The sequence below is a fragment of the Dendropsophus ebraccatus genome, chromosome 4, assembly GCF_027789765.1.
Source record: "Dendropsophus ebraccatus isolate aDenEbr1 chromosome 4, aDenEbr1.pat, whole genome shotgun sequence".
Classification (NCBI taxonomy): domain Eukaryota; kingdom Metazoa; phylum Chordata; class Amphibia; order Anura; family Hylidae; genus Dendropsophus; species Dendropsophus ebraccatus.
The window spans coordinates 37,871,867-37,899,739 of record NC_091457.1 but is presented as its reverse complement, the minus strand read 5'-3'; the positions used below and the strand labels follow the sequence as shown (position 1 = coordinate 37,899,739).

General features: G+C 43.8%; 1 protein-coding gene across 1 annotated transcript; it reads right to left on the bottom strand.

Moving 5' to 3' along the window:
- Positions 1-331: 331 nt before the first annotated feature.
- Positions 332-26,746, bottom strand: CD151 (CD151 molecule (Raph blood group)). The gene is made up of 8 exons (XM_069965622.1): positions 26,589-26,746; positions 13,331-13,421; positions 12,296-12,487; positions 10,579-10,653; positions 6,919-7,023; positions 6,274-6,432; positions 5,988-6,074; positions 332-4,025 (listed from the first exon to the last, which is right to left on the bottom strand). The coding sequence occupies exons 2-8, from the start codon at positions 13,412-13,414 to the stop codon at positions 3,966-3,968; spliced, it is 762 nt and encodes a 253-aa protein (XP_069821723.1). The 5' UTR covers positions 13,415-13,421; positions 26,589-26,746; the 3' UTR covers positions 332-3,965.
- Positions 26,747-27,873: the final 1,127 nt, after the last annotated feature.

The window sequence follows — 27,873 nt, the reverse complement described above, 5'->3', positions numbered from 1 at the left end:
TTTATGGGCAACATATGCCATGGTATGCCACCAAGTCTTCTGTCTAGGGTATACATCAGAGGGTTTGATCAATGTGCATATAAAACCTAATGGTGCGTTTTCACGAGAGATTTATCTGACAGATCTTTGAAGCCAAAGCCAGGAACAGACTAGAAACAGAGAACAGGTCATAAAGGAAAGACTGAGATTTCTCCTCTTTTCAAATCCATGCCTGGCTTTGACTTCAATAATCCGTCAGATAAATCTCCCTGTGCAAACGCACCATAAGATACCGGACTGATACAGTACAGCTGAGACGCTTCATATCGGACAGAAGAAAATTGTCGAGAGGTTTTCTTTTTTTCCTTTTATTTGTTTTGTTCATGAATATGTAATGGTAGCGCAAACCTAGTAATGTTACATTTTATTTATCGGTTAAAAACGGCATTACAGTTATATTCATCAAACTTTGGCAAACTTTATATCTTTGAGAGATCAGACAGGTTGGACCTTGGACGTTATGTATGGTTCTGTTTACCTCTTCAAATCAGCAGATCGAAGGGGAGGAAATCACAATATCCACAAGCAGATGATATTTATACCCAATGCCATTTTAAAGGGGTTATTTAGCATAAAAAAACACTGCTACTTTCTTGTAAAAACAGCACCACCTCTGTCCTCAGGTTGTGAGTGGTCTTACACTTCAGCTCCATTCACTTCAATGGAACTAAGCGGCAAAACTTACACCCAAACTGAGGACAGGAAAGGTGCTGTTTCTAAGTCTGGACAACCCCTTTAACTTACACAGTCTGCTGCCCCTTCCAGTCAGGATCTGAACCATGGATTGTATACAATATTAAAAAGAAAGCTGAAAAGCTTATGCGTATGCTAGAGAGCCTACACACTATAATGTGTAGTAGTGAGCGTGGCACATCATCTAGGTCAAAAGGAAAAAAAAAACCTGTACAAAAAAACACAAAGCATGTGATTTGTAATATACATCATGTATAATAATAATAATATTATGTATGAATATTATGAATTCTACATTAAAGTGATTCACCTTCAAGGCTAAAAAATGAAGAGAGGTTCAGTAGTTGTTTCTGCATCAGTAGTAAGAAATATTATATACATTTAGGGCCTTAGTATATTGGACAATTAATGGAGGAACAGGCTGACAATCAACGTAGGCCCAGCAGTCAGACCACAAAGGAGCAACCACTTCATTGGCTGATCACATGGTTTTAACCTGTGTAATCTGTGTAAAAAAAAGTTCATACATTCCCCTTTGTAATAGGGTGTGGTAGACATAGAATGAAGATAAAGGGCTGTACGAAGCACCCACTGATTGTGAGACCCTGCTCGTCTGATAGCCATGTAATGTAGTAGGCTTGTTAGACAAGTGACAATCTAGGAGATCAGGGTCAGGGTGTATAATACAACCCTTAGTGGGCATTCACATGTCCCGTGATTACAGTGCGTGCACGGAAAAGTTTTCACTAAGCAAAGTGGTACATTCGCTTTAAATCTTCACAAAACTGTACTGACACAGCCGCAGGAAGATTTCAACCTATTTGGAGCTCCTAACATCATAATAAATGATGATGCCGGAAGCTCCTTACTCTGTTCTACCCTGCACAGCCTTAGGGTATGTTCACACTGAGTAATTGTGGTGGAATCCTGCCGCAGAATCCCGCCTGCCTTAGTGTGCCATAGCGGCCCCGCACACCTCCCCTCCAGCTGCTCTGTGCTCAAACAATTTACATGTCAATTCTTTGCACAGAGAGCCCCGGAAGTGGATCCCCCCCCCCCCAATTCTTATGACTTTTCTGTTTTGCAGGATAGGCCATCAATATGGTAGAGGTGCAACTCCTGACAACCCCACTGATCAGCTGGTAAAAGGATTGCAGCCTCTTCATTGTTTACTAAGAACAGCTCCGCATATTTTGTTGTGGCTGTGCATAGTACTGCAGTACATGAGAATGGGCTGCAATACAGGACACAGCCACCACCAAATGTATGGAGCTGCGTCAGGTAAACAATGAAGAGGCTGCAGCCCTTACCAGAAATGCGATGGCCCTCTCAATCAAAAGTCTTACCGATATGCCATCAATCAGTACTGCAAACCTATAAAATGCCTTTCAGAATTATCACTAATCACTGTGATTCAACATTCGCAGTCTTATACCCAGCCTTTACTTAGTAAACCTCTGTGTAAAGAAGCTGCTCTGATAATGCGGAGTGTGACAGTCTTATACTGTATGTCTATGCAGGACCTAGTGCTGGTGCTGCACAAGTATGCATGGTGTCTGCTGGTTATGTACATTCGGTTACACACTGGACACGGCAGCCATGTAACAAGGACAGGTCAGATCCTAATGCTTATACATCAGTACAGCAGCACTGAATGTTTTGTTCGATGCCGCTGAAAGCGCCCGTCTACGTGGCCAAATGAAGCTAATGACTTGGCAAAGGCTTTTCTTTCTTCTTGCCAGCAACACTGTTTTCTTTTCAGTGACATTTAAAGAACTTTACACTTAAGATTAAAAATGGAAAAAGAAGAAAGATTTGGCTCCCGAGCCCTCACATTGCTTTCATTACTCTACATTTTCCATTTTTCTCTCTAATAATTTAGGATTGGAAAACATTTATTATACAATTAGGATGGTAACATGAATCTGACTAAAAGTATGTCATCTAATTCCCTTTACCTGGCTAGATGTCACATATCCATTAGAGCAGGTCTGATCATGGTGTCCTATATTATACGGCAGGCGGACTGATGGTTTTGTGGGAATAAATTTAGTATAATGTAGAATAAAACTCATTGCTGTCTGGTGGGTTATATTGACTATTGGTTATATCAGTACATGACAGGCTCTCAATCATTCAATGACTGCTAAAGCCAGAATGAGCGATGATTCATCCTGATACCTAACACATTATACTGTCTTTTTTCCCATAAAAGTATATATGAATCATCTAGTTTTATAATCAGATGTAGACAGAGCTACACGTTCGGTGTGATTTACACTTGCAGCCGTTCATTGCACAATTTACAAGTTATATGGAAACTAAAGTTACATAATAAAAGAAAATCCAGTCCAACTCCCAGTATGTCTAGGCAGCCAAAGACTGTCGGGGCATACTGGGAGTTGTGGGTTTGCAAGAGCTGGACAGTTTTGCATTATGGAACTGAAGGAAGCCATGGTTTGCTTTATTCCATATTCCTCTGTAACATGCTACATCATTTCCCAATAGATTAGGAAGGGAAAAAAACATCCAAATGCCACTCTACAACCAAAAGATGGAGAAGACAAGGCAATAACACAGCCCAGTTTTATCTTCAAACTGTGACCTGAGGAAGCGTCATGTTTTCCTTTACCTCTCAGATTTTTAGGCTTAATGTCCCTTTAACTAAGTGTCATCCATTTAATAAGCTGGTGAAAACGATAAAAGACAAAAAAAACATAAAACATTATTTAAAATACATTAAATGTCTATTAATTATATAAAAAACAAACAGATACTTGTGATGCTTATGTCGCAGCGTATTCCCTGCTCGGACACGTGGACAGACCATCTGCAAAGCTTCATATTTGGCTTAGAATTTAGTTTTAAGGCAATGATGGTAAATTTCAGAAGGCAAAGTTGTGGAGACCATCTCTAGTAGAAGTAGTAGTCTACACGCGAGGACCGTTCAGAGGGTATGGTGCCAGCGGGTCACCAACAGGATCAATGAAGGCATCAGGTGTTTCAGAGAACAGGAACATGTCCATGGAAAACTATGGCTTCTGATACATCACTTATTACCTTGGCACGTATTATTAGTCTGATGATGCGGCTGTGATGGGATAAGTATACTTATACACTCAGCGCGTGGCAGTCTGGTAGTCTAAGCAATTGATGTCATGAGTTTTGCTGCCACGGCAGCATGTCAGGTCAGCGGTATACGGTGAGTGCATTAATAGAAGTCCACAGACAACTTAGTATGGTTCAGACTTTAGACTCTTGTAGAGGCAACAAGTGAATATCATTCCAAATACCTAAAGAGCAGAGTTAAGACAGAAAAACTAAGTATTAAATGAGGACTTCTCAAAATAGAGACCTTAGATATAACATCATACACGTTAGATCGCCATGTGCCCTGCATATTATAGATGATAAACATGCGGTACCTGTGACCAGTGTAGGAAGAGCAGGCAAAATCCTATTACCCTGCTACTGACTGCACACAATCATATTACAGTGTACCGGACATATAAAGAAACCCAAAAGTAATTACCTATGGGAGTCCGGGTGTTCAGAACCAGCAGAAAGAAGCATGTGTCTGAGCACCGCTTCACACTACAGGAGATGGTCCCATAACACGTTTTTTTATAGAGTTGTTCCCATTTGGGCTTGGTATCCCCTATCCATGACAGTGGGGTACACCCGCCCCCTTTTCCCTTGGCCAAATTTAATAAGAGGAGTACCCCTCCTAGTACAGATCGACCCTGCGGCTGGCGCAGGCATTGTGTGGCAAGTCTACACCTGCTTGGGAGCAGGTGTAGATTTGTATCATGATTCATTCCTGTTAACGGGCATAAATCATGATAAATCTGGTGCGGGAGGAGGCCTGGAAGAAGGCAAGAATCTGCACCTTCTACCTGGCGTTTGTCTGTGGCGCATCACTGATAAGTCTCCCCCATAATTTGCACTTTTCCCCATGCTTTTAGAAATAGGTGGGAGGTGTATCCCTGCACTCGGTGAAACTATCCAATCAGCTGACAGTGCCAGACTCTGTAAGGACATGCCCCAAGCTGATAACACCCACTTGACTATTTACTCATAAATTTCTTGTAAGAACAGCTGAGGAAAAGCAGAACACAGAGCTGTAAGGAGAGATGTCCCAGAATTGTAGTGACAGGTCTTCTGGAATCTGTCACTAGATATGTACTGCCTTAAATGAGGGCAGCATAAACTAGTGATATAAATGCTGAACAGACTGGTGCATTACTTGCATCATTTTGTTAAGCCGTTCTCCTAATGTGCAGGAGAATAGGATTATTGCCACCCCCGCCCAGCTGGTGGGCGGAGATTTCAGCTGGGCTCATGCACATAATGGAGAGGACTACTTATTGTCCATGTTATTCAGGAGGAGATCTCCAAATCAACTGCACGGAACAATGTAGGTTATGTTCTGTTCAGCTTCTCTGTCACTATGCTAACCTAAGATAGGACAGCAGAAACCTACTGACAGAGTCTCTTTAAAAGGGATAGTGCGACGCTAAACATTTATTCACAAAATAACACACATTACAAAGTTATGTATGTATTATGTATGTGAATGGCCCCCTTCCCAGTGTTCCCCCCCCCACCCCGCATTTGTGTCGACCCCCGGCCGCCATCTTGTGACAATGACGACATCTTCGGGAGACCGCTCCAGCCGTCCCCCATGCCGGCCCCCTCTGCCGCGTCATCAGCATGAGGGACGGCTGGAGCGGTTCTGCAGGCCTCCCGAAGAGGTCGTCATTGTCACGAGATGGCGGCAGGGGGTTGGCACGAATGCGGTGAGTATAATGCACCACACTTCCGGGGTGGGGGGGAACACGGGTGAAGGGGGTCATTCACATACATAACACACATTACAAAGTTGTATAACTTTGTAATGTGTGTTATTTTGTGAATAAATGTTTAGCGCCGCACTACCCCTTTAAGTAAAACAGGTAGCTGTGCATCACAGGAGATGCTCCTATTTATACACCATGTTTGCCGTATGCCTCGGGAAACTACACCCTTGTTGTGTCGCTATAGGCTGCAATCTTCTTTCTTCTACAAATTTACTAATAATAAACCTTTACAGACACCATTTCAGAGGTGGTTGTGTAATCTTCAATATTACATTCTGGCCGGTAATTCAGGCATGGACAATACCTTTGTACATACAGACAATAAAATGCAGTATATAAATGCAAACTAGTGCTATAAACCATTCTTCCCCCTGTATGTAAGTACATATGCATTACCTGTACAAAGCCAATGCCTAAACCCACAGCTCCTATAATAAGCAGATGAGATCGGATGAAGGTTTCCAGTTTGGTGATGCAGCCGCCCTGTGAAGAAGAGAAAGTCATGTTTATTAATAGCTTTCCATCCATACTGGAGTAACTAATGTCATCTGCTCATCCTACCAGTTATCCTAATGTTGACTATATATTACATTAATTCCCTGGATATTTTATACTTTATTGTTCTACATTATAATCCGAAGTCTAACAGATGCCAAAAAACACAAAGACAATGATTCCTCACCTCGACTCTGTAGATGTTTGAGGGATGTTCTCGGACCCCACATTTTGGGGTAACAGTCTTGCAGCAGCTGTCTGGAACCAAGCGCCCCTCAGATTGTGGGGACCTTATCCAGGAACTTTCCCTCCAGTCTTGGGAATTGTTACTGCCACAACACTTAAACTGAGCAAGAGAAAGCAACAAGTCAGGAAGTCAAGTCCTCTGTATAGACCTTCAAAGTGAAAGACGCTCTGGCTGACAAATGAGGTTTGTAAATCAAATAAATATCCTTGTATTATATCGGAAACCCGTAATACAGTATATAAAATGATAAGAATCCGTAAATCAATATTGAATCATAAGGTATAAAAATTAGGTAATGACCTTGCTTGCAGGAAGGAGAAAGTGCTCAGCTAAGAGCTACTCTCTTCCTGGCTTTCCCATCAATGCATATGACTAGACTATACTAAACCACCTCCTTCAGTGAGGAGAGACATGGGGTTAGTCAAGTGCCTCTCCTGTCTCATTCTGACTACTCACAAAGGACAGTAACGCTAAGTAAAATATAGTCCCATAATGCACTGCTTTATTGACATAAAACTAAGAAAGATTCAGATTACTAAACAGTAAAAAGAAGATGGGCTTCTATAAAGCACACAGCATCCTCACCTCCTGCTGCAGCTTGTCCACCGCCTGGGTGACTTTGTCCTCTCCTGGCTGCTTGTACTTCATGGTCATGGTGTTCTTCAGGCTTTGCTTTAATTCATCATTCAGCTGGAGAGACAAGAGGACACGGCTCAGCCTCATAGAGAACACGTCTGCTCCTGACAACAGTCATCTCATAACACACTCCGCTAAAACCATCCAATCCACCAGAAATGGTCAGCACGTTTACACTGAGAGGGTCCGGAGGCCCTCACATTTATATCATATTCTTATCCCTGTCCTGCCATCACATGCAAGCATCCCAAAGTAAATGTGGCTGCTATACTAGGCAGAAGACTGTCAAATATGTCTCCTTCAAAATGAAAAGTCACCAATCCAAAGACAGGGGTTTCGGGGGGTTCTGCCCCAGATCAGTACAACTCAGGGAGCAAGCTAGAGGGACATGGCTCAGGGGGAAACACTGGGGGAGACGCTGCTGAGCTATGTGCTCTGAGCCAAAAAGGGGCAAAAACCCAGATGTAGACTGGACAGTGTCTCTACAACATGGGAGACACTATGCAGCAACATGACATCGCCCTCAGAAGGTAATTATGGACATACACCTTCAATATATCTGATGGCTTATTGATCAGCTATCTCTCCCACCCGCCACCTGTCCTCCTCATACACAGCAGCATTTAGCAAGGCTGGGCGCTCCCGTGTTCTCTATGGGGAGGGGTAAGCCACAGCAAGATGACCCTCTCACTCTTGGAACTAAAGGGTTGTCTGTGATTTTCCATCACAACCAACCCCTATCCCTGACATCATCTGTCTGTGGACAATCAGGAGAGCCTATACACCTTGGATTGACTGCCGACTACAATCTACACACACACACACACATCTTGCAAGGGATACTTCTGAGATGTGCATTGAGAGCAGGTAAGCGCAGCGAGAAGAAGGCTTCTGAAGTCTTCTACTCACCGGACAACCTTTTTAAATAAAAGCACATAAAATACACAGAAATTACCCAGTAATGAGTAATGCATTCTGGGGCTTTTCTAAATCTAGATTTAGAGATCTACATGGCAGCTCGAAGCATATAGCCATTCTTCTGATTCTTCTGCCTTCAGATATCATCCATTCGGAAGAGAATAGTTTAGATGATAGAGAAAAGCTAATTTGAATACTGCTTCCCCAATGAGCATTGCCTGAAAATATCTAAACCCCATATGTCTTCAAGGAAAAACAGAGTACCTTACAGTGATAAGGCCATTAACTCCATCATAGCTGTTTACAAGTGGATGTCCCATCCTTTTGGTGTAGACCAGGGGTGTCAAACTGTGCCCCTCCCCCCAGCTGCCGCAAAACTACAGTTCCCAAAGCTAAAGCAGTCTGACACCCCTGGTATAGATGCGGAATTAGGATAGAATGTAACATTTCAACTTTTAAAGCGAAACGAATGTAAAATAATCAGCTGCCAGTACGAGATCACTGCATTCCTTTCCTCACGATAAGACTTGGAATGTGGATGATTTCCACCAGTTTCTTTCATACACGGTTAATAATGGATATACAATACATGTTAGAACTGGATTTTTTTTTCTTATTTGCAATATATATATATTTGTCTGCCCAGAGTTGATGAAGCCATCATAGACAAGGCAGGGGCTGAAGCCACAGAGGAAAGTACAATTGTTACCTGTGAGCAGAACGGAGTACACTGCAGCATGGAAAGAGACAGGGACAGAGCAAGAGTTACACACTAGTATATACAGTGAATGCACACACATAAGCAGCATGCGAGAGGAGGGACAGAGAAGAGAAGCTAGTCTTTGGGGTGGAGAAACACACACAACTATTCTCTATATGCAAGGCTTAGCTGGCGGAGAACTGGAGGGACAAATGCCCTTGTGATACATAGTGCAGTGAGCGTCACTGAAAAGCTGGTAGAGCGCTAAGACAGAAAACCTCAAGGAGCAGACAGATCTCTACTAATCATGCTAAGGTATGGTCAGGGTCCAATGACACTATGCAGCAATGTATCCCTCGCACATAGTACAATGACCCTGTATACCATCCATCCACATTAATGAACATCCATTTAAAGGGTACTTGTCATTAGGTTTACGTATGTGCAGTCCCTCCTGCTACCAGAAGAACCAGACGCCAGGTTGGTTCCAGCCCTATTCTGATTTCATAGGCCTAGTGCATGTAACCGACCATAACCATAGTTACCCAAACTTCAGCATGCAAGTCCCTCCTGCTGCCGGATCGGGTTAATAAACCTAATAACAACTAATAGTACATGCCATGCTGTGTAAGGAATGAGCATTTTACATTAATAATATCCAACTGAGCATAATGCTTGTAAATCTATTATTATAATTAGTAGTTAAATTATTACATCAATCACTATTGTGCTCTGCCAACCCAACACACTGGTACCAGGCAGTTCTTAGGAATAACACAAGCGTCTATAGGGCATCTCTTGTGTAAACTTGGTTCTATACTTGTCCATGACAGACATCTCCCGATCCCTGGCAGGTGTGGGTGGTGTGCCGTCTGCAGTCAGGGAAGCCTGGCGTGAGCCGTGTAATTACTGATTAACCATGCATCAGCGTGCCGCCACATGTGCCTGCTTACTTAATCAAATAAAGCTGAATTACACCGCTGCTGCCCTGGGGCTGTCTACAGCCAGGACTCCAACCAATAATTACATTCAAGAGCTAAAAACATACAGAATAAGCAGGAATGGTTCTGATGCATTGGCACATTGTGTACAGAATGGCGACTCTGTCAGCAGTCCTTCATTCTTGAATCTTATTTAACCCCTTAATGACCAAGCTATATTATTCTTTTTTTTTCATGGTCAGATTAAAAGAGCTATAACCCCCCCCCACACACACACTAACATAGCAATATAAGGGCTTGTTTTTATGTGGGACAATTTGTACCTTTTACTGACTTAAAATTAAGACTTAATGGAAAGAACCGCGTAGCATGCTATGTTGTTCTTCCCATCAAATATAGTGAAATCTTCAAAAGCAGCAGCTGAAGGGGCATCCAATGAAGGTGTGAAGGGCATATTCTCAAATCTACTTTTTCAGCTAACTTACTGAAGGAACAGTCTGGCCAAGTACATTGCTCAGACTTTCATCTCTTCCTCCAAGCATTGCCTCGCTGGGGAAACCAACTTTCATTGCACGGAATGGTGAAGTGTCCCAGTCACTAGAGCTATGCCATATGTATTGATCAGTCGGGTGTGGTGCGGGGACCCCCCATTGATTGCCAGATACAGCCAGGAAAGGTGCTAGATCTTCATCTCACTGCATGAGATGGTCTCCATTGACTTCCAAGGAGACCATTCTTGCAGCAAAACGGAAAATGAACCGCTAAGCCGAGTTGTATCTAACAACCAGTGCGGGTATGGGTTTTCAGACCCTCACTGGTTGTAAGATACAGCAGGGAGCATCACTAAGCTCGATCTCTAGGACATGCATTAAGCATTACACTAACTGCACATATGCTACTAAAAAGCTATTGTTGCTAAAATCGATACTATTAGGTCCACCTTCCTCTATTACATCTATACCCCCTAATAGGGAATATTAAAGAGGTTTTTCTCAGCACCTAGTATAAAAAAAAAAAACACGCTGGTTTATATCATCAGTCTGCACTTACCTGCTGGTAGTATATATAAGCCAGGATACCTGCCAGAATCTCCAAGATGAAGATGCAGAGCAACAGGATAAAATACTAGAAAGAAAATAAATATTAATATAAGATTATATGATATTTAAAGATCTATACATACAATTGCTTCTTACGGTCATGATTCCCACAAAGGGCTATCACCTAGCTTTCCTGGGCCCCTGCAACCCTTCTTAGTTATCAAGAGAAGCAGTTCCTCTATTTCTACATGAAAAAACTGATCGGTAATTCAGGCATCTAACTCATAGTGTGATAGACTAAGGTCCTTGTTACAAAAGACGGCCAGAGAAGGTGATTCCATTAATACAAGATGCCAAAACATCAGCTAGATATGACAGCTAGATAAAATAGCATTATATGAGGCATACTGGGCAAAGTGTCAGTCCGATGACTCCCTCACATTACAGAGGACACAGTGACATGCATAGCGGGGGTCTGCACACAATTTACCACCAAATGAAACCAACCCTGGGGTACTATACACCCCAACCTGGGACCCCCTAGCTTGCCTTTGATTGGTGATATTGTATGTTATAATTTGCTGCTTAATATACCTGTTTGAATACATTAGTGTACCAGTCAAGTGTTCTATATACTTTGTCCTTGTGCTAGTAGGGGGTCTGCACAAAGACTGCTCTTTCTAATATATAGCACATATAGCTGGGGAGGTGGTTGGAACGATCCATGTCTTGCTTATTACGACCACTAGGTGGCAGTGTACCCAGCTAACACATGTAGCATCCAGAAGAAAGAGTGACTAATAGCTGTGTATGGGGAGGAGAGGGGGAGGCAGACCCAGCGTTCACATTCCTCACATTACACCAGCATTACACAGACCTGCTCAGGACAAAGAGCCGCTCTGTAAACACACTCGCACTTCTATACACCTTACCAAACGCTGCCGCTCCAGACCACCACACGTAGCAATACTCTATTGTGCAGTTAGACCACACTTTAGTTTTTTAGCAAATTTTCTTCTTGTAAATAATTAATAAGCTATATCTATATAATAAAATGTCTCTTCAGCCCCAGGTTGAAGCACAGTCACACTGCACATAGAAAACATGGTTGGCTAAAATATACAGATTTCTTTGACAGCTATCGGGCCCATTTATACAAAGCCTGGTCATCTATACCTGTTCATATGACCCCCAGACCTGTCCTGGTTATAATGTGAACGTGTAAGTCCAACTTATTGGATAAGGATGTGATAAATGATAATCCTTCCTTATCAACCACTGGAGTTTTTAATATACTTTCTTTGAAAATGAAGCCTACAAAATAAACAAAAAAAAAACAATGGGGGAGATTTATCAAACTGGTGTAAAGTAGAATCGGCTGAGTTGCCAATAGCAGATTCCACCTTTAATTTTCCCAACAAACTGTGGGGAAAGGAAAGTGGAATCTGATTAGTTTCTAGGGGCAACTGAGCCGATTCTACTTTACACCAGTTTGATAAATCTCCCCCAATGTGTGTACTGTTTGCATAGTAAAGGCGGCAATGCTGTCCAAATCCATCCCCCCTGGTTGACCTCCAGTTAATATAACACTTCTCAAGGCTTCTGGCCATAGAGCAGGTCTGTACTATATCTCAGCCCAGTAACCTCACTTCTATCTGACAGATTCCTTTTATTCCCCTGCAGATTCTTAGCGGATTACAGAACTAGAGCTCAGCCTGACCACTTACCACTTTAAGCAGACTTTTCCTTTCCTTAAAAGTTGCACAACATCCGAGGAAGCCAGTTACCATGACAACTGCCCCAGCAATGACAAGGATGTATGCAGTGGCGGCGTACATGCTGGACGGTAGCAGGCTGATGTAGTCACTTTTCTGCACCAGAGTCCATATTCCTACAGCCATGACAGCAAGGCCTGCCAGCTGTATAGAAAAAAAATAAAAATTAGAGAAACAATCATTGACAGAACCTGGTGCTGTAACAAGAGCCACATATAATTCTCAAGGTGCTTAAAGGGGTTTTCCAGGCATTTTACATTGATAACCTGTCCTCAGCATAGTTCAGCTTTGGCACATCCACAATGAACATCTGGAAGCAGACAGCTCCATTCATTGTACAGTGGTGGTGCTGGAGTACTGCAGTTTAGCCCCTACTCACTTGCATGAGCTCTTCCAGAACACAATGAATGGAGCCATCAGCTTCTAGCCCCACTCATGTATTGGCTGCAGCTCTGCCAAACAGCTGATCAGCCGGGTTCCTGAGTGTCAGCACCCCACTAATCAGACATTAATGTTTGATGCTCCTCGTTCACTGCAGACGCTAATAAACGCGTCAGCAGCGAGCGGGTAAAAGCCGGGGTGGGCTGCTCTGGTGATCGCTAGATCTTCCGGGTAGCCCATAGAAAACAGTGGCTGTCTGCTACCGCCACTCCTACTACACGGAGCGACGGCAGCATATCGCTGCCATCCTGATCGTGTATTTCTCAATATGTTAAAAGACAACAATCAGCCGACATCAAGCATGTCGGCTGATCCTTGTCTTCTATTACACGAAACAATTATCGGCCAAATACGTCCGATAATCGCTCCGTGTAATAGGGCCTTTAGACATGAGGCGGCCTTTAGCATCTCAACAGTCTGTAAATGAGTACAGACCAATATAGCCACGTATACGTCTAAGATGAGCCATCAAGCAAACTAATGCTGCCCTCAGGGTGGATAACGTCGCCTTGTAGATACCATGGTATGACTGGCATAGTAACTTACCCAGAAAAAGAAATTAAAAGTGAAGAGCAGGTACTTCAGACATATTGTCCCACAAGTCTCTTTCTTCTCATTGTACTCGCCCATGGTGAATCTGAAAAACATAAAGGATTATAAAAATTATTATTAACACATGGAAATTCACTTATTGCTACGTGCTCATGCTGGGTTTCTTCAGTGGTAGACTGGGTGAGACATTGCTGCCATTGCAGTCTACCTATATAAATATATGAATTCACTGGGAAATATAGCTAGGAGTAATTCTTATAAGTGTAATGTAGCTTTCCGCATGGTGTGAATCATTCCCTGTGTGAGTCACCCTAGCGACCCAGATCCGTCTATTACAATATGATGCTCAGAATACAAGACCAGACAGCACGTGGCCGCCTCACCCATGGAGTAACTCAGTTATGTCCCTAATCTAATCCAAATAGAGAACAGAGAAGAAGAAATCTAATACAAGTATAACAGCGGAAATAAGGCTTAACAGAGCTGTGTGTATCTAGATCAAGTCGGAGGCAAGAACCTGGGCTTCTTGTCTGCACCAAATAAGGGGTTCTTATATACAGTGTATATACCCACATCAATCTACCTGACCATAAAGAGTTAAAGTCTTCCTGTTGCTTCAGGTAACTTTTCAGGATAAGCTTTTTTCACCAGTTTTTCCCTCTGTAGGTTTAATCTCTAATTTTAAGTTGCCCCAGAGCAACCTAACCTCTATATGTCTCTCATACACTGCACACACAGAAAAGGGAATCCCGCTACTCTATGTGTCTACAGCACATCACAAGAGGCAGCAGATGCAGGGAGAACATAACAGAGCAGTATTCAGCAGTCTAAGCTACGAGATGTAATAATCACTATAAACTCCTGTAGTCGCTCTGCCCACCTTTGTCTCTCTTAAACTACCCCCCTCCATAGACTTGCATAAACAGAATATAACTCAATCCCTCTGGGATTACAAATTTAGCTTGATTTATGCAAAGTTTCTAGAAACAAAAGGACAAACTCAACTCTGCTGCATGTATACACAAGAAAAGACTGCACAGACCTTTGTAAGGTTCTCTGCTGATATGGACATTATTCAGTAGGTAGTAAAACTGCATAGGAAGGGCACACGGATGCCATACTGGTGTTGGGTTTACCTCGGCTGCCCATTTTTCACCAGTAATCCAAGTATAGTATCTGAAAATCTTACAGAGGCTTATCCAGTATTCTGAAACAAAGGCCTCATTCACGCGTCCGTAGTGCTCCGCAATTCATGGACCACTGAATAGAAGATAGTGATCTGTATCGCAAATGCAAGGGATCTGTCCTTTTTTTGTGGCACAAACGGATGTGTAAACGGGGCCATTGAAATGCATTGGTCCTATGTTTTTATCCGCAATTGCAGACAGAATGACAGACGTGTTCATGAAGCCTAAGGTTTGGAGGAGTAATCCTCAATCTGTGGCCCTGCAGCTGTTGCAGCAACACCTGCTATCAGGGCATGGTGGGAGTTGCAGTTCTGCAACAGCTGCAAGGCCACAGACTGGGAATCTCTGGTCTAGAGTGATCTTCTCAGTGAAGCATTAGGGAACTTGGCTTTCTGATGGGTAAGGATTGTTACACATGCCCTTGTCCTCCCCCCGTCCCGTTCTTGACATTCAATACCATCCAGATAATACAGTGTGAACATTTCTTTGGGAACAAAGCCTGTTGTGCTAGTCCTTGTGTACGGACATGGAAAAGGAGAAGCAACTTTGGCACAGAGAGACTGGGCATACAGAAAAAGAATTGTTGTGGGCACAGGGAACCATCCAGTATTATCATATCACAATGCCCTCCCTATTCAGCCCTGCCAACTCAGAAAATGGAACAGACCTGGCATTATGCTGATTTACAATGAAACATATACATTACCTAGATGTACGCAGGATTGTTTCCACATTAGGCAAGAATGTGACAGGCACGCTATGGGGATCGGCACACCCCGATGGGGCCCAGCTTCTTATGATTGGCACACCCAAAATACACAGATTCAAGGAATGGATCAATGGCAGACATGAGTTAACACCCATCTGGCAGCTAATTGTCTATGCAAAGATCTGCAGTGATGGATCCTACATTACATGGATAAATAAGAACTGATCCAGTACTTAATGGCCAGAGTACTCCATAGAACTATGGGAGAAAATAATACTGAGCTACTTATGACAGTATTCAGAGGCAATAAGCAAAGGAAACAGTCAGCAAGTGCTACAGAGGGGCAATCGCTGGCTGATTGTTCTCCTTTACAGCTCTGCACATGGCCAGGACACTGGGTAGAGTGGTGCATACTGGGTCATGTAGCTAGCTGGAGCTAGGCTTTCCTGTACCTGGAGCAACTACACCTGCAGTAGGCCTGTATCTAAGCACCCTGCTTTGCCACAGATGGGTGCTGTGTATTTTCTGTCACATTAGCCGATGATCTATTTCTGCACAGTCACTTTCCTTTGTTTGTCGTGTCATAAAATAACTTGGGCATAAGGCAAAAATAGGAACGTGCGGTGTCGGAGCTCATGTGTGCTGGGAATAGCAATAAAATACAGAAATAGAGAGGGATCCATGTCACAGCCATGGCGATATGTAAGCTACACACTGGCAGGAATGAAAAAACATTTCCCCTGAAAATCACAGAATCCTCCCTTTGGTCTCTAAAATAAAGCAAAAATTCGGCTTTACATTAACAGATATAAAACGAGCTTCCCAAGTTATTAATAAAAGTGCTAAGTCAGGATGGAAACTGAGCACGGAAATCACATTGTCTGTCTTTTCTCCTGGGGCCGCCCACTACAAGCGGATTATGGAAGGGCTGGGTTCTCCCGTTGATATTTTTCTTACTTTTAGGCCCTGTGGGCTTCATCCCCTAATATGAGTAATAGTTCTATTGTGTTTCTCCCAAAATAAGCCCTATAATAAGGCCTAGCTTCAGTTTGCAGGCTGTTTGCATTAGGCTTGAAATAAGCTCCCCGGACAAAAAATTAGTCACATCTAAAAAAAAATAATAAAAAAAAATCATGGAAATCCTCATTTAATTTCATGAAATTCCGCCTTTGGCCTGTAACAATGTTCACTCGCTAACAGGTTAAGAAGGACCTTCATTTACTGACTGCAGCAATTCCTGTCGGGTTTGGAAGCCAGCGATGTCCCTCTATAGGCTGTGAAACTCGTCTGCAGTCCCTCTCAGTTAGGATCCTTTTTCGACCATAATTCTGACATCATGTTTTGTGGCCACGTGCATTACACCACTGTTTATAGACATGTTAAACAGTCCGCTGCCCCTTTTTGCCATCCTTACATTTACCAATGTTTACGTACAATTACTGCTTGAAACTAAGGGCCCTATTCCACAAGACGATTAGATTATAGTTAACTCGTTAGAATCTATGCGATAATCGTTCGGTTGAATAGCAGTTAACGATTAACGACCGAACGAGAAATCTTTGTTCGTTTAATAAGACCTGGACCTATTTTTATCGTTGCTCGTTTGCAAATCGTTTGCATTGAATAAGACGTCGTTCGCAGTAGTGACAAATGCAATAGCGACAAGACGACCGCAAGAACGATCATAAGTAATGATCATCGTTCCATGTAAATGGGTGAACAATTTCAGGTCTTTCGCAATAGCGGTCGTTTGGATCGTTTATCGTTAACGATTATGCGAACGACAATCGTCCCGTGGAATAGGGCCCTAACTGTCTAACTGATCGCTACTTCATTGTAATCACATACAGGCAGTGTGCACCCCACTCAACCGCTACCCCATCTGCACAGGCTTGAGTGATTTTTGTTTGTCCGGTAAAGCTTTTAAGCCCTACTCCAAAAATAAGCCCTAGTTTAAGTCAGCTGACCAGACCTCGGACACTGGGTGCCCAGCATCAGCCAATCAGTACCAGACATCTTATAATCCGCCAGTATGTTGTGGTATAAAGTATGGGGACTACCTGCAGAGGTGTGATGTATACAGTATGGGGGAAGAACTAGAGAGGGGATGTATACAGTATGGGGGGCTTACTGTACATGTTGGATGCATACAGTATGGGTGCCCTTACTATAAAGGGGGAGGGATGGAACCAGTGGGACAGTATGGTGGTTGAGGCTGGGTTCACACTGCATTTTTGCAGTCCATTTTTTATGGAAGTCAATAGAAAATCATATCCAAATGGATTGCACACAACAGCATCAATTTTTTCATCTTTTTTCATAAAACGTATATGTTAAATGGACTGCAAAAACATATTGTGAACCGAGCCTTACTACTGTATGCAGTGCAGCCACAGTGGGGAATACTTTGTTTTCTCAGAAAATAGAACCAACCTCGAAAAAAAGCCCCTTTTTCATAGAAAAAAAACAAGGTCCTGTCTTATACTGGGAGAAACACTGTAGTACTAATATATTGGTGCTGGAGCATCACTATAGGGTAAAGGCCATATTACAAAAACCTGGCTGCACCATAAAGAACTGATCTAGATTGGCGCTCGATTACAGAGTCTATTACACAGCTCGAAGATCGTGCGGCCGGGGCTGCAGGAACAATGGCTAGACTGTTCTGGCAGCCCTATGCTTTAATCACTCGTCTATTAGACAGGGAGCAAATTATTTTCTGACCGGTTTAAAGGGGTTATCCAGCGCTACAAAAACATGGCCACTTTCTTCCAGAGACAGCCCCACTCTTGTCTCCAGCTTGGGCGGGGTTTTGCTGCTCAGTTCCATTGAACTGAATGGAGCTTAATTGCAAACCGCAGCTGAACTGGAGACAAGAGTCGTGTTGTCTCTGAAAGAAAGTGGCCATGTTTTTGTAGCACTGGATAACCCCTTTAAAGTGAGTGATCAGTGTTTCCTCATTTGCTGGCTGACTGCAAATCCTTCATAACAAACAACCCCATTCACATAAATGGAGCAGGTCTTCAGTCAGAGAAATTGCTGCAACAAAATCTGCCACAAGCCAATCCACCAAAAGGCATAGGCCGCTGCTTGTTTCCACTACTACTGAATACATTCATCTGATCTACCTATATACTTCCTGGTATTCACACGGGATAAGTAATGGAATCACTGAGGTTATTTTCTCCGCACCCACCTGACCTCGCTGCTTTTCCTGAGGAGTCATTCAGCCTGCAGATAATATCTCGGCTCCTGGCTACGTCTGGCTGCTTTCCCGGCATTCTGACACTTGAGAACTAAGACACGGCCCAGAATATTACAGTACTTACACCGGGCTTATTACAGGAATTATGAATCAACTTACCACAAAATATAAAGGCCCCATTACACAAAACAATTATCGGCCGTATTCGGACGATAATCGTCTTGTGTAATAGAAGGCAACGATCAGCCGACAATGTTTGTTCGGAACAATTCGTTTGTAATATAGCAGCGATATGCTGCCGTCGCTCTGTGGAATAGCCTGATCGTCCCTGCGGTTCCCTTGTACTCACCCACTCGCTGCCGACACGTGTAATAGCGCCAGAGGAGAGCGGGGAACGAGGAGCAAGCGAGCGCTGACGGCGCTCCTTTGCTCCTCTCCGTCGCCCTGTGTAATGGGGGCTTAAGGCTGAATTGACATATGTAAGTTATGTCAGGTCAGGGTTTTTTGGACCCATATGCATCCCCAACTTCTCAGCTCCTCTGAAAAGGACATGCAGGCAACACTTCTGGAGGACAATCCATCTATGCTTTTAGAGCAGAGTGGTGGTTGGTAACCTAGACAACAAGCTAATAATAATGGGGGGGACAGACTGGGCATATCAGGAGAAGGCGGCAAGCTAGCTAAACAAATGTATAAGGAAAAATATATATTATGACAAACCTCACATTAGTTAAGATGGGTATACCCCTTTAAGACAAAATGTAAAACAATGACAAACTATCACACATAATTGGTCTGTATGGAAACCGTTCTTCTTCGTACATGGTTGACCCTGCACTGACATTTTACACATTCTCCGTCATCTATCAAGCCAAGCCTGTGTTTTAGATGTAATGGACATTATACAAATGGCTTTTCTGGCTGTTCCCCAGTGTACACAGTGCTGAGTACACTGACAGATCAGTGTGGATATTTACTGTCATAGAGGAAGAACGGGTGAGAAAGTGGAGGAAAACTATGAAAAATCAACACAGAAAACTAAGGGGAGGAGGCGAAAGGAAAGGGCAATGAGATAAGAAAGACTGAGGAAGAGAACAGAAGGCGGCTGGGGAGAGTGGGCAGCGATGGGCGGGCACCAAGAGAAAAAAGAAAGAACTTGTGAAATGCTGGGGACACATTAAAAAAAACACATAATGTGCCTTTGTATTCTTACGCTATTCTTACGCAGGCCCACCATGACGGCAACGTGGTGCAGGTACAGGCCTGCCAGCACAACTGTCTTCCTCATTCTGGGGAAAAGCACTACCCAGCTATACATAACACTGCCCTACCACCTACTGACTTATATACTGTACAGCCTGCCAATGGTAAGGAGGAAAAAGCACTACCCAGCTATACATAACACTGCCCTACCACCTACTGACTTATATACAGTACAGCCTGCCAACAAGGAGGAGGAAAAAGCACTGCCCAGCTATACATAACACTGCCCTACCACCTACTGACTTATATACTGTACAGCCTGCCAATGGTAAGGAGGAAAAAGCACTACCCAGCTATACATAACACTGCCCTACCACCTACTGACTTATATACTGTACAGCCTGCCAATGGTAAGGAGGAAAAAGCACTACCCAGCTATACATAACACTGCCCTACCACCTACTGACTTATATACTGTACAGCCTGCCAATGGTAAGGAGGAAAAAGCACTGCCCAGCTATACATAACACTGCTCTACCACCTACTGACTTATATACTGTACAGCCTGCCAATGGTAAGGAGGAAAAAGCACTACCCAGCTATACATAACACTGCCCTACCACCTACTGACTTATATACAGCCTGCCAATGGTAAGGAGGAAAAAGCACTACCCAGCTATACATAACACTGCCCTACCACCTACTGACTTATATACTGTACAGCCTGCCAATGGTAAGGAGAAAAAAGCACTACCCAGCTATACATAACACTGCCCTACCACCTACTGACTTATATACTGTACAGCCTGCCAATGGTAAGGAGGAAAAAGCACTACCCAGCTATACATAACACTGCCCTACCACCTACTGACTTATATACAGTCTGCCAATGGTAAGTAGGAAAAAGCACTATCCAGCTATATGTAACACTGCCCTACCACCTACTGACTTATATACTGTACAGCCTGCCAATGGTAAGGAGGAAAAAGCACTACCCAGCTATACATAACACTGCCCTACCACCTACTGACTTATATACAGCCTGCCAATGGTAAGGAGGAAAAAGCACTACCCAGCTATACATAACACTGCCCTACCACCTACTGACTTAGATACTGTACAGCCTGCCAACAAGGAGGAGGAAAAAGCACTACCCAGCTATACATAACACTGCCCTACCACCTACTGACTTATATACTGTACAGCCTGCCAATGGGAAGGAGGAAAAAGCACTACCCAGCTATACATAACACTGCCCTACCACCTACTGACTTATAGGCTGGGTTCGCACTACGTATATTTCAGTCAGTATTGTGGTCCTCATATTGCAACCAAAACCAGGAGTGGATTGAATACACAGAAAGGCTCTGTTCACACAATGTTGAAATTGAGTGGATGGCCGCCATTTAATGGCAAATATTTGCTGTTATTTTAAAACAACGGCTGTTGTATTGAAATAATGGCCGTTATTTAATGTTATATGGCGGCTATCCACTCAATTTCAACATTGTGTGAACAGATCCTTTCTGTGTTTTTAATCCACTCTTGGTTTTGGTTGCAATATGAGGACCACAATACTGACTGAAATATACGTAGTGTGAACACAGCTATATACTGTACAGCCTGCCAACGAGGAGGAGGAAAAAGCACTACCCAGCTATATATAACACTGCCCTACCACCTACTGACTTATATACATCCTGCCAATGATCAGGAGGAAAAGCTTTGTAGACACAGAATATGAAAAATGCAGAAACTGTGCTTCAGTTTGTGTAAATTCCATTGATGTTAATGGGAGCTATAGTTATATGAATAGCATAGCTAGAGGTGCTACACTCTTTACACGTTTCCCATAAATCTCTATGGCATTAGCATAAAACAGCCTGTTTAGCTTCCCAACCACCTCCGGCAGCCACAGGAGATCAGGGAGGCCCTCCATCTTAGCATAGGTAGGAGTCACATCTGCCAGGTCTTTATGTTGTTTTCTGTGTGGCCGAGAAGAACACACAGTAGAATTTTCCATCAGCGCAGACCCTACAGTCATTCATTTCTCCTAGTGATTCACGCTTCCTGTGAATAACCACATGTTTATTGTTTTTTCCATACAGTATAGGGAGGCGACATTCAGTGACCTCTACCTGATCACATGTTTGATCACTGATTTGTTGAAGTTATACGCAGGTTATCTTACTGTATCTTTATAGTGGTCAGATATTTGTTCCCCCATGTACATGTCAGGAAAATCTGGATGGATTTACTGATCAATAGGGTTTTATTAAGTACTGGAAAAAAGGTCCAGACATTATAGGACATGTCCAATCCATGTCTGGAATTCCAGAACAGATTACAGCCCTATGGGAGCATCCCGAATTCTGGACAGCTCTGGATGCACATCTGGAATCTGGCCAGAATTCCAGATGCTCTGCTAGCCGGACGGGGCCAGCGTCAGCACCAGGACAAGTGCCACCACGTGCTGTGCCTGGCCCCTTTAAAATGTACACACGCATACAGTTAAATACGGCACACTGTGTGACAGGGCGATGAGCCATTGGCTCCTCTGGCTGGAGGCAGTAGCATGTCTCTGGCCACAAGAGGCCAAGCAGAAGGGAGAAGACGAGTTGGAGAGCACCGCTGCAGGTATGTATGTATGTATATGCTTTTTTTTTTTTCACTTCTGTTTTTACGGTCAGGAAATACTGATGGCTTCCTGACCAGTAATACAAATGGCCACTGACGTGTGCATGGGGCCTAATACTAATAGTCAATCCTAATGGTGAGATTTATTTGAAAGATTTTTTTAAGCCAAAGCCAAGAAGGGATTTGAAAAGAGGACAAAACTCAGTCTTCTTTTTATGACCTGTTCTCTGGTTTATGGTCTGTTCCTGGCTTTGGCTTCAAAAATCTGTTAGACAAATCTCTGTGTAAACACACCCTTAAGTTATCAGCTGACTGAAGGAGCTCCGACCTCTTCTGTATTTACCATACTGGCACTGACTGGATGGATTGTGTCGCCATAAAGCACTCTTTAACACACAATTTGGCGCATAATATGAACCGACACTGTAAAAAAAACAACAACAATGTTTCTAATAAAGGGACAGTCATCCCCCTAACACTGCATGCAAAATAGGATTACCTGTAGAGAATCTATAAAGCTGACTATGGGCACTGTACTTAGAAATCATATAACACGTATCTGTAATACAGCCGTGTGCCAAGGCTTCATACAGGCTAGACCACAACCGCTCCCGTCACACATGTGGCCTCAGACATAAAGCTCCATTGTATTCTAGGTTATTTGCTTTGCTCTTAGTGCTGCAGTTTCGGCTGTCACTTGCTTATACTTATTAACAACCCCCACGGTCCGGCCATGAAGGGGTTACAGCTTTACAAACTGCATCCCGGAGCTCTTCTGTCCTCAGTAATTAATTAGACCTAAGAATTCCGGCCTCAGCAAATGCACCGGCTGCGGAATCCCAGGAGGACTCTGGGAAATGCAGCTCAGTTGTGTTCTCATAGGGTTTAGTCACATAGAGCGGTCCGACTGCGGATTGTCATGACTTAACTGGTGAAAAACATTGTGGCCATGTATAGCGAAAAGTTTTTTTTGTTTTTTTTTACTATAACAGCCCATAATGACTGCCATATGAATAACCCTTAGTATGCTGAATGTCAGGTAGAGTTACACCTGTCACACCCTCTCAGGGAACCACATCCTGCGTGGACTTTGGATTCAGTGATCCTGCGCCAAAAAACAAACAGCGTATGGTGACTGGGAGATACCAGCCGGGCACTACTATGTAATAACTCCAGCAGGGGCGGCCAACAGTCTAGCTTTTAGTAGCCACAATAGAAAGATAAGTATAGTAATATCATAGCATATTCGCCATATATTAACCTAGAAGGATAGCCACAGCAGTACCTACAGTATCAGGCAATAACTGTGCCCCCTGACAGGAACGCAGCACCCCTATAATTCTGTTCTCCTAACCTGTCTGCCATCTGGTACTGGGCACTATAGATGCCAAAGACACAGGGTTGCCATAAAAAAAATCAACTGGATCATTTGAAATGAATGGTTGTCTATGTAATTCACGTAAGCTTGTCCTTCAGAGCAGCACTCTGATTAAAGATTTCCATAGGCCCCGAAAAAAAGAAATAAAAAAGAAATAAATAAAAAATCTACGTCATTAGGGTGCGTTCACACGTACAGGATCCATTGCAGATTTGCTTTGAATCTAATCTGGGCCATCAAATCTGCTGCAGATCCTGTACATGTGAACGCACCCTTAGGGTCACAGAACTGGGGTGGGACCCCAACAGATGTATGCTTCCCTGAATGGCATTGTCCCACAATGTATACGCGGTAAAGGCCTGAGTCGCCATTTTTCCCTACTGAAGTGGAGCGGCGGTGGAATGTGTGTCTATTCAGTCCTCCCTGTTAGTCCCATAGCTGGTATATATGGACATAGTAATTCTTCCTGAGACATGACAGGCTGCTGAATCACCTTCAGGAGAAGCCGGGACCCGGTGTGAAGTACTACGCCTCATGTAACATTGGTCCCTGGTGACGGGTGTGTAGCACATACTACCTGTGTGTTCACATTACCTCAGTGTCTCCTGAGGCGACATATTTCGCTGTTAGCTGCCTGCTGGAGAGAAGCGCCCTGAGGGAAGCCATTGTGGTGACAGTCACCGGTCATGGCATTCCTGGCATGCCTGAGACTACAAGGCCCATATCCTGTATCCATATCCTTATATATACACTCCGACAGCATTTAACCATTGCAAAACCGAGACAATCCAACATGACCACAAAGATATTCCAATGAAGCACAACAACCACTCTTCTCTATGTATAACACTCAGCATCCACCCTGCTGGGTCCCCTCCCTCAGCTCTACTCACATTCACTTCCTATCATTTTCTTCAAGGTTTTGCACTACAGCAGCAGGAGGTGTGTGTACACGAGGGGGGGTAGCAACATTGGAGGAAACCAGATTCACACAAGTAGGCAAGTCACGTGCCATTACCACCGAGGAGTGAGAAGAAACAAGGCAGCCCACCTCTAATGGCGGACGGGTCGCAGCACGCACCTAGGCCGTCACTTTGGTTTCCTCACTTGCAAAAGTAACAAGACAGATCCAGGTTTCAGCTTGATCATTAACTATACTGAGCAGTAACCAGTCACGGGTATTTTCCTCCAGTAACACAGACTATGGCCACAAATCTGTACAAAACCTGTGTGCACACAATGCAGTTTTTGGAGGTTTTTAACATGCATTTTTGTTTTATGGTAAAATCATTGAGGAACATGGAATCATCAACCAACACAGAAAACTCAGTGTGAACCCAACCTAAAAGCTCCATGATAACAGCAAGAATGTCTTCTCCTCCATGCAGAATATACTCTACACCAGGGATGGGGAACCTTGGCTCTCCAGCTGTTGCACAACTACAACTCCCATCATGCATAGACAGCCAAAGCTAAAAGCAGTTGGAGAGCCAGGGTTCTCTAGCCCTGCTCCACACGGTACTTGCAGTCTCCTACGAATCCTTTGAAGGTATTCCAATCCTTACTAATGCAGTTACTGTCATTGATGTACTCATGTGCATCCCTATAAGCATGGGTCTCCAAACTGCGGCCTTCCAGCTGTTGCAAAACTACAACTCCCATCATGCCTGGACAGCTAAAGCTTTGGATTTGGCTGTCCAGGCATGATGGGAAATGTAGTTTAGCAACAGCTGGAGGGCCGCAGTTTGCAGACCCATGCTTATAAGGGTCCATTAGTCAGGCAGAGCGTCTTTTCTACATCCATATAAAGCAAACAATAAAGAATGGAATAGCACAGCAGACTGGAATCTATGAATCCCATATTAGCCTATGGGTGAGGGATTCCACTATCAGACATCCATTTAACAATACATCAGTATCTTCTCCATGCCATTACTGCCTACCACTGATGGCACTGAACAGTGGCATCCGACACCCATCATCTAATAGATGGGTCATGAAGTATACAATCAATCAACTGTGAGTTAAAGGGGGGCTCCAGCAAAAAAAAAAAAAAAATCTGCAGGAAGTAGTATTTTCTTAACAGTGCACCTCTGCTGCCCATGACAGGAACAGTCCAGAGCAGTAGAAAATCCCCATAGAAAACCTCTTCTGTTTTCCAGACTGGAAAGAATACACCACTTCCTGTAGGACATTCAGCAGCTGATAAGTACTGGAATTTTTCATTATTTTTTTTTTTTTTTGCTGGAGTACCCCTTTTAACTTCCATGCTCCTGCTCCATTCACTTTGGGGACAGCTGAGGTCCATTCCCCGTGGCTGGGGGTCCCTGGACCAGCTGTTCATCCCCCTACCCTGGGATAGGTGATGCAAACTGATCCTATATAATGTCCAGATTAGTAGGGGTGCCACTGCCTGTACCCCACAATCCTTAGAATTAAGGGGCTCAGGTCTAGATCAGCAATGCAAACTTTTTACCAGTAAAGTGGTGCACCATGGTATGTAGGAACCTAACTAGAGCACCTCCATGTACTTAGATGGATGGTTATCAATGTCCAGGACCTCCTCTATAAGCCAGGAAAGGTGCCCTGCTGTCCAGGCTCTATAACTCTATGGTTTCTGGCCCTCTGGGAGTTGTAGTTCCTGTTGCACAGCTGTTGGGCCACACGCTGGGGATCCCTGCATTACATGTAATACCGGATTCCCCCTGTGGCGGCGCTGCAGAGGCATTGCTGCAGGGTTCCCCCTTAGATGACAGCTTGTGAAGCATCACTGTACAGCAGAGAGGCACAGGATACCGCCATAGGGGAGCCCCCTGCTGTCCCCATACACAGCACTGTACGGTAATGCAGCAGCCTCACCTCCCCGTGTAACATACAGCACCACCAGGCTCAGCTGCCCCGCACACAAAGCCGCACTGCCTCCCGGCACTCACCCGAGTCTCCCCGCTCCTCTAGGCCCACAGGATCACGTCTGACAGCGGCTGCAGATCTCCCCAAACCCACGAACAGATCCCCGGGACACTGAGAACCGGACAACCCTGAAGCAGACGAAGGACAGCAGCGACTCCCAAAGCCACACCCGCCGCCCGGCCCAGGGACTCGTGTGTAGCGGGCGGCTAAGGAGAGGGCGACACCTAGCGCTCACTGGCGGTACTGCACCCATGGGAGAGTCCATTGTCCCTCGCCTGTAATAGTGGTATAATACACTAAGGAGCATTACCAGATATTAACGTGCATGGCAATCCTCTTCTCTTCTGTACAATCGCTGCTCATTCTATGGAGTCAAATAATCTAGTGATATCCCATACAGAGGCTACTGAATACCTTGACACCATACCTGTGGCATGCAGAAGGGCTGACACCATGATGACACAAGAACAGGCCCCATTGGAACCACCTAAAAACAATAACTAGCAACCCTCCATAGATAATAAGGCAGATAATCTATACAGAACAAAGTAAAGTACACGGTGAACTATGGACAAGGCCAAGCTACACCACATCATCTGCGCCAGGTCACAGACAACCAGGATATACAACAATTTCACTTAAATGGCTAAAACATACAACACGTTTCTTAGTTGGTCCAACCATTTCATCAGGTATCAATTGTAACCAACAAGGACACTCTAAGACTAGCTCATATATGATAATGCACTTAAAGGGACTGTCCAGTTATGACCTCAAAAATGATTTGTGATGCTGCATTTACACGGAACGATTATCGTTCATATTTGCACGATAACGGTCAAATTCGAACGATAAGAGTGAGAAATCGTTCATTTTGATCTTTCAACATGTTCTCAAATTATCGTTGGTCGTTCGCAAAAAATTCGCAGATCGTTTCGTGTAAACATTCTTTCAACGATTTCACCTATGTGTGAGATAGGCTTAAGCGATCGCAAAGCGATCGCATAACGATTTTTCCGTACGATGTATCGTTCCGTCTAAACGCTGATCGTTATAAAAAAAAACATCGTTCATTCAAAATCGTTAATCGTGCAATCGGGCGAATTATCGCTCTTTGTAAAAGTACCATTATGGTGGTTTACACGGAGCGATAATTCGCCCGATCGCACGATTAACGATTTTGAATGAACGATTTTTTTTTAATAACGATCAGCGTTTAGACGGAACGATACATTGTATGGAAAAATCATTTTGCGATCGCTTAAGCCTATCTCATACATAGGTGAAATCGTTGAAAGACTGTTTACA